The sequence below is a fragment of the Leptonychotes weddellii genome, chromosome 2 (genome assembly GCF_054177405.1).
Source record: "Leptonychotes weddellii isolate Sample4059 chromosome 2, ASM5417740v2, whole genome shotgun sequence".
Lineage (NCBI taxonomy): Eukaryota > Metazoa > Chordata > Mammalia > Carnivora > Phocidae > Leptonychotes > Leptonychotes weddellii.
Window position 1 is genome coordinate 37634715 of NC_138370.1, and position 8031 is coordinate 37642745.

Genomic DNA, 8031 nt, shown 5'->3' on the forward strand with positions numbered 1-8031 from the left:
AGAGGAGGGAAAATGTAAGGAAATGGCAGTAAGAAAAAAGAACGGTACTCTTGTTTTTAGCTTAAACACATAAACTTTAAGAGATGTAAGCTATCCATAGTCAGGTATAGTTTACAAAAGACCAAGAAGTCTGTTTCCCACCTTCATGAAAACAACCAGGACATGTTCAGAAATGAGCATATGCAGGACGAGTACATTTTGATTAAATACTCAAATTTATTAAATAGAATTTAACTTTTGGCGAGGTAGTGGTGGAAGGGTGAAGAATCAGTTTTCATCGTCTAAAAATGTTATCCAGGAAAAACCAAGAGCCTGGTTTCCCTACCAGTGCCTGCCGAAGATAAATGTATTTGATCCCTTGTTCCCCTTAATAAAATGAGCTTGTTTTCAGTCTTCAATTTGCATGACTTCAAACATATTTGGGGAGGGGAGTCATAATTTCCCCTAAAGTTCAGGCTTCCCACCCATGGTGTTTGGCTTATGGACACATGGAGGCCTCCCTTCCTGAGCCCAATTTAGAAAAGGGTTATGTTTTGAAAGAAACCCTACAGAGGGAGAGGGGGCTGTGAGAGAAGAAATCAGGTAACCTATCTCTAGGGCTCCATCCATTTCGTTTCCTAGGGAAATTCGCAGCTGTATAGGAGGTAAGGAAAGGTGGAGAGATTCTGGCGGTCTACACACATGCACACACACAAATATATGTAGTATATTTACTCAAGATGCTAGGGTGTGTACACGGAATAATATGCAGTGACCGTGAAGAGGAGAATCAGAATGTACAGGATACCTTCCCAGAGAGCAACCTTGTCCCCGGAGAATGAAGACGGAGTCCTCGGAGAGCAGCCTGGGGCGCAGGGGGCGGGGTGGGGGGGAGAAGAAGGGGGGAGGGGCAGTTTAAACTCCCAGGAGGGCAAGGCTCACACAATAGTCCCTCTCCCTGACCTCCGGGATCCTCCCCTTCCCCCACTCTTCACTCGGGTTCCCACACCTCAGTCCGCTACTTTTCACATTCATCCCCAACCTCTTGCCTTTAATGGAGGATCGAGGTCCTCTAGAGCACCGTACCCCCATTCACACCCCCTCCCCCGGGCCAGGCCCCCGGGCGGCCGCACAGAAATTAAAGAGCCTGTCAGCAAACCCTGGCTTTGAGGGGCCCGACAAGTCACCTGCCTCGGTACTGCTCCGACACCCGAAACTGCCAGCCACCCTAGGCTTTCCTCCCTCCCGGTGCTACTTTGTGGGCGGCCGGCTTTGGGTCCCTGCGGAGAAGAATGTCCCCCAGTGCCTCAGCGGGATGTCCGAATTGTCCCTGTTGGGGACGATTCGCAGTTCCGGGGACTGCTCAGGGAGAAGTGCCATCGGGTCGCCTATGCCCTCCGCCGCCGCCGCCGCTCTTCCCGGCCGAAGCCGGTGTGCGGAGAGGCTGGGACGGAGCGCCAGGACACGGTGGCCGTACGGAGCCCAGGCGCCTCACCAGGCCCTGACACCCTGCAGCGGGGCGGGCAGATGGCTCTGCGGGCTGGCGCTGGGGCCACCCCCGGCGAAGCCGGCGCGGGCCAGAGCTGCGGGCGGCGCGGGACCCGGGCGCGCACCCGCGTAGCCCCCGCCGTAGCCGGCGCCGAAAGGAGCGCCCGCGTAGCCGCCGTAACAGGAGTAGGGCGCCGCGGCCGCGCCGTAGGGGCCGGGAAAGGACGGCGCGCCGGGGCCCAGGCACGGCTTGCCATCCCGCACAAGCACGGGCACCGCCACGCGGCGCGGCGCTAGGGGGTGGCCCGCCAGTTCTAGGGACTTGTCCTGGCGCTGCCTCTTGCACTTGTAGCGCCGGTTCTGGAACCAGATCTTGACCTGCGTAGGCGTGAGCTGCAGCGCGCCGGCCAGGTGCTCGCGCTCGGGCGCCGACAGGTACCGCTGCTGCTTGAAGCGCCGCTCCAGCGCTAGCACCTGCGCCTGCGAAAAGAGCACGCGCGGCTTCCGCCGCTGCCGCGCCTTGGGCTGCTCGGTGCCGTCCCCGCGCGCGCCGATGCCAATGTCGCCAACGCAGCGCTCTGGCCCCCTGGTCCCGCCGTGGAGGGGCGGGGCTGCGCTGAGGCCCGGCTCTAAAAGCACAGGAAGGAACAGCGTCAGCGTCAGCGCCCAGCCTCGGGCTTACCTGAGCAAGTCTTAACGTCGTTTTTGAGGGACTCCCCTCTCCCCTGGTAGCCTTCACTTCGCGTCCCCTTCTGTCCCCTCTGCTGACCCCTCCCCCAGTCCCCGGAGGGTCCGTAGGTTCCTTTCCCCCAAGCTCTGTCACGATTGTACCTGCAGGCACATACGTAAATTGTGACACTCTAGGGTCTCCGGTGTGCAGTCTTTTCCCAAAAGGTAGCTGATCAAGAGTCTAAGACAACTTCATTTTCTTCTGAGAATGTCTGTGAATGGGTGGTGGTGGGGGACGATTCGCTGTGATTCGATTCTAAAGTGTGGTCGAGTTTGGGGGAGCTTTAGCCGCAAGGACCAAGTGCTAATGTGGGGGGACTATTAGATGGAAACTGACTTTGGACTGCCCTTGGTGGAAAGGAGGGGGTGGAGAAAGAGGAAGAGATAGAGATAGAGAGAGGGAGAGAGAGAGAGAGTGAAAACTTGGTGACCTGCTTGCCCGTCGGTTCCTGTCTGCCTGGTTATCCGTGGTGGTCGCCCGCGAATCACGGGGTATTCCGATCCAAGCTCAGGGTGGGTGTCCCGAGTATCTCCCACCTTCACCCCACCTTTGCACACACCCTTGTCTTTTTGCTCATCAAGTGCTCCACCCGCACCAGGGACCCGTCCCATCTTTCTTGGATGAGATGTTCTGTAATCCAAATTAGCAAAATAAAATAAAGGCAAATGGAATATTTTTCTGAGTCCTGATTCTTGGCTCAGAAACTGAGGGTCTCTTGGGGTTATATACAAAGTTTAGATCCATATTTGGCTTTTTAAAAAGCAGCCTCTTTCTCTTTGGGGTCTCTTTGGTAAGCAGGTGGCATTGGTTTCGCTCTGACTTCCTCTTCCCCGGGATGGTGCCCTATCTCATCACGGGGGGGGGGGGGGCTGTTCCTGAAGCCCGCGGAAATACGCCCTTTCCTTCCCTTCTTCCCACCTATCTTCTGTCTTGGCTAAGCTCTTTTTTAACCCAAGGGTGGGTAGAGAGGAAAGGCTGAGTTTTCATGGAAAAGCATGTCAGGAGAAACCAGGAATGTGGAGTGGCTGCAAGTTCATAGCAAGGTGAAGCACCTAATTACAGGAGGTGCGGATTGCAACCGGACTTCAAATCCCCAGCCACATTGACGCAATCTCCTGGGGGTGGGTGATGGGGCTGTTTGGTATTTGAAGTTTGGGGAAATAAAAACTTCCTTCAGAGAAGCCTGTGCTCAGGGAAACTGGGGACATCTCTTCTCTCAAAGAGGAAACATATGGGCTGGGGTTTTATTCTTAGCAAATTGAAAAGTAACAACTGACCTTCAGCAACTCTTTGGAACTAGCAGGACCCCATCTGAGAGTCCCTAACCAGGCAGGCCATGGGGCTGTGAGGCGTCTGGGTGCCTATCAGCCCCCTGCGCCCTCCTGGTCACCGTCTGGAGCCCCTCTTGCCCTGCGTCCTTGAAAGCAAGGTGGTTCGGCTGGGGACAGATAGGCATGCAGCGACTACCAGGAAGGTTCGATCGTTGCAGCGGCCCTGGGCTTGGTTCCTGGAGCAGGGCGCGGGCCCCTTCTCGGCGTCCAGGACAGGCAGCCGCTTAAGAGATGCTGCCCAGGGTTTGCCAGAGGAGGAGGAACGCGCTGCGCGTGCCTTCGGCTGCTGGGTGACAGAAAGGACTGTGACCCTTTCTCAGCAAGGCCAGAGTGAACGCCGAGTTGGCTGAGCATCTCCGAGGGAATTAGTGTTTAGAGTCCACTGCAGAAAACCCCCAGACTTCTCCGCGAACACAGCAAAGTTTAATGTTCTCCAGATTCCTGGAGAATAGCCTGAATAACCAGGCTACCAGTCGACGAACAACTGCGAACTAGCCCCTTTACTTATTCGTTTGCGCCTTGAATGGACGGGCCGTGACCCAGCCTGGCAGCGGAAGGCCGACCTGCGAGTTCTCGCTGGGGCCCCCAGACGCGCACCGGGAGGCTGCAGACCGAGGTGCACAGATTTGGCGAGAGGAAGACAGGCTTTTTCATCCTTCCGAATGTCGAGACTCCCCCGTGGAAGCTTCGCAGGAGACAAGGCAACACAACTCACTGCCCGCTCCTTGACTTCCTGCCGCTGGACGCAGGTGCCGGGGCCTCGCTGTCCGCGCCCGAGGTTGTGCGAGCGGAGAGTCGTCTTCCAGAGCAGCGAAACCGGAGCTCCCCTTACTATGCTCCCAGACGCGAAGGATTGGTCGCCAGCGCCCGCAGGGCCGTCCAGGCCTAGGGACTCAGACATTAACTGATCTGGTCGCCACCTCTTATTGTCCAGACCAGGAATTCGGGCGGAGGATCGACTGGGCTGGCCAGGCCACTTAGCAAGCCCCAAGAAAGGGCTGCGATTGACCCCAGAGCCGGCCGGGTTTTCACTCCCCGGCGCTCGGCTGCTTTGATGGCTACACTTCTGGCAGACGCTTTAGGGTAGAGAGACGCGGACATGGCAGGGAAGTCTGGTGGTGATGGAGCACAGCTAAGATACTGTAGAGGGTTTCGCTGTAAGAAAGAGAAGCTGGAGTTTCTGGGAAGTGTGGCTGTGAGTGGGGGTTGATACGTTTTTGGGAATCAGAGGACAGGCTGTGGAAATTATGAATGCCTAAGATGAGGGACCTTATTTGGATAGGGCCGCGGGAAGCACACTGGGTGTCCGGAGGAGATGGTAGAGGGGGTTGAGAGATCTGTCTTTTGGAATTCTCAAATAAGAGAAAATGGGGCTAGGCCCTTGGAGCAGGAAAGACCTGGAGACGCGTGTTACCCGCACGCGCCAGCTGGTAGTGACCATCCCCCCACAGCCGTGATCTCCCTGTAGGGGCCAAGACCCGAGCACGAGTACTTACGTGGCTCTCCCACCCGTTCCGCGTCCATCTCCGTGACCGTCTCACAGGGACCACCAGGAGACCCCGACTCGTCCTGCCTTCTGCCGCTGTCGCCGCCGCTGGCCCTGCAGGTGCTGGGAACCTCAGCCTTTCGCGGTTCTGGGACCATTCGCAGACACTGAAAGCTTTCAGGGCTCCTCTGTGCACCCCGGAGTTGCAAGGACTCGGAACCAATCTGCTCTCGCTCCAGCCTCAGGATGTCATTGACCGAAAAGGGAGTGGAGGTGACAGGGTTCAGCAGCATCCCGAAGGCGGAGGAGGCGGGGCTGGGGAGGTCCCCGTCCCCCAGGAGCGCAGCGCCCTGAGCTTCCCGTCTTGTCGCAGCAAGCACCGCAGACCCGAGGTCTGGGGCAGACGCCCAGTATCCAGCACTGCGCCTTCCTCTGGGCCATCCCTGCGGGCGGGGTGACCGAGGCCAAGTGACGAGATCGCCGACCCTCATTGGTCCGGCCAGAAACCACGTGCTAACCTGCACCTTCCTCCCCCAGGCGCTTTCTTCCCGCGCCCTTCTAATTCCTCTCCAAACCCCAGCCACCTTCCGGAAAGGTTTGGTTTGTGTTGACGGTTCTCAAAAGCAAGGGAAACGGGAGAGAGTGCTGCGCGCGGCTCGTCCCTCGGTGCTTACGGTACAGGCCCGAGCTGCCGAGGTCAATCCCCGGCCGAAGGGGGCTCTCCTAGAGGACTTAGGGGCTTGGGGGGGTGGAACCCTTGCTCTGCAACCCAAGCGTATCCATCGGGCCTGGCCTTAACTCAACCCTCCACTCTTCGGCCGAGGAAAACTGAGGTGGAGACAGCTGGGCACCCGTGGGATTGGAGGAACACGCGGGAGTCTTAGTGGGCGCAGGTTGGGGGCGCCGCCGGGGGGAGCTGGGTCCAGGGAGCAGAGGCTGGGCGGCGGAGAAGCTAGTCTTGACCGGTCTATGCCTAGATTAAGCGGGAAACTTCTCGCTTAGAGCAGAATCTGGGTCTGGGGAAACAAGATCGGCCACTTCCTAGGAAGAGCCTCTCAGCTCCGGGCTCGAAGAAAGGGCTAGGAAGCTCTACTAGGGGGCCTCTTGGCCTCTTTGCAGGTTCTGTGAGTGGGTGGGGAGGAGGAAAGGTAATAACCCCAGCCCTCAGGAAGGTGCCAGACAGGGGCTCACCTTGCCCTTCCTCGCCCCCAGTTCCTTCTCTCCCTCCCCTTTATTCTTCCTAAAGTTGATTGTTTTCAGCGTGCCTGCGTGTGTCCTCGTGTCCCCCTTCCCCTGCCCCCAAGGGATGGGAAATTTTGACCAGCATTAGATCTTCAGAAAACCTCCTCAGACGAGGCTGGCACCGAGTGAAGAGAGACAATGTGGGGGCGCCTGGATGGCTCAGTCGGTTAAGCGTCTGTCTTCGGCTCAGGTCATAATCTTGGGGTTCTGGGATCCAGCCCCGCATCAGGCTCCCTGCTCAGTGGGAAGTCTGCTTCTCCCTCTCCCTCTGCCATCCCCCACCTCTCGTGCACTTTGGCTCTCCCTATCTCTCTGTCAAATAAATAAATAAAATCTTTAAAAAGAGAGAGAGTGTGTGTACAGTAGCTATGATTGTGGGGGTGGAGTCAACATGTCTAGCCTTGCTCTGGAACACATCAACTGTGGGATTTGGGCAAAGTATTTACCTCTGTAAACTTAGGCTTAATTTTAAAATGGAGATAAGAATAGGCCCATCAGAGGATGATTGTGAGAATGTGTATGAAACCCCAATGACCGTCCCCTGCTATTACTCATGCTACATTGGTTTAATTAAAAAAACATCAGTTAGGGTCGGCAGGCTCAGCAGACTCTAGGGAGTTTAAAAATATCTTTTAATCAAAATGAAATCTCACTAGAGTTCTTTTTTGGGATTTCAGATCAACTGTTTCTTAAATAGAACTTCTTAAGAGAATTCAATGTTACAAGGACTCTCTGGGCTTTATTACTACCTGAAATCCAGATAAATCAAATTCATCTCCCTAGGCTAGTGGGAGCAAAAATTTCAGCACAACTAACTAATGATTTCTTATACATCATATCATTTAATCTTTACATCAAAGCTATACCCCAAATGTTTCCAGTATCTCCTCCCTCCCTCCCTTCCTTCCTTCCTTCCTTCCTTCCTTCCTTCCTTCCTTCCTTCCTTCCTTCCTGTGTTTTTCAGTGAGGAGTCATCATCAGAGAGGTTAAGCGACTCTGAGGTGGCCCAGCTCTCCAACAGCAGGGCACACCGGGAATCTGGTTTTGTCAAAACAGTACATCCCCACCTTTTTGTCTGAAAGAGATATGGCTTTGCCCCCCAGAGACCTTGAAATCTTGTGATAACACATACATTTCTTTAATTTTTTTTTCTGATTATAAAAGTCATCATTCATCCTTTGGAGGGAAAAGGAAAATAAGAGAAAGTTGAAAAGAAAACAAGAGTCATCCAGAGAGGACATTTGGCTCACTTCCTTCTTTATATGTCTTTGCATAGGCTATATGTGAATTTGTGTATTTTAAATTTACATATAAGCATGTCCAGGACTTCATTAAAGAGTTTTTTACAAATGTATTTTAAAATTACAATATAATAGTCCTTGTTATGGATGATTCATAATAGACTGTGTTTATAGTTTTAGATTGTATCTATTTTTTATCACTAAATAAAGCTTCAGAGAACATCTTCATGCCTTCAACTTTGTCAACACTTTGGATTATTTCCTCAGGATAAATATGTAGAACAAATATTAATGAATCAAATATCTTAATGCTCATAAAACATATCTCACGACTTCCTAGAAAAATAGTATGATCGTATCCTCCTCTCTGTGGGTATTTACTTCAACCACCTGGACACCTGAAAGTGGGTGAATTTAGAACATTTTCATTAAGAGCACGCCAGGTAGACGCCCCCTCCGCAGCTCCGGCTCCAGTAGCTTTGCTCAGTCCTGGCCTTGCAAGCTGAGGCTGGGGGGTGACCCGAGATAAAGACA

The 8031-nt window shown here is 54.2% G+C and overlaps 1 protein-coding gene across 1 annotated transcript; it reads right to left on the minus strand.

Annotated features, from left to right (window-relative positions):
• Window positions 1-1470: 1470 nt before the first annotated feature.
• Window positions 1471-5725, minus strand: NKX2-6 (NK2 homeobox 6). Its single transcript, XM_081813058.1, has 2 exons — window positions 5025-5725; window positions 1471-2096 (listed from the first exon to the last, which is right to left on the minus strand). Exons 1-2 carry the CDS (start codon window positions 5503-5505, stop codon window positions 1471-1473), a joined length of 1107 nt encoding a protein of 368 aa, XP_081669184.1. The 5' UTR covers window positions 5506-5725.
• Between the last annotated feature and the right edge of the window lie 2306 nt (window positions 5726-8031).

Bases quoted from the DNA above. Each gene is read 5' to 3' on its own strand.
- NKX2-6 (XM_081813058.1), bottom strand. From the start codon at position 5,505: ATGAGGGTCGGCGATCTCGTCACTTGGCCTCGGTCACCCCGCCCGCAG. The intron at 2,097-5,024 runs GTAAGTACTCGT...CTGTGCTTTTAG, and splicing joins GGAACGGGTGGGAGAGCCAC to AGCCGGGCCTCAGCGCAGCC.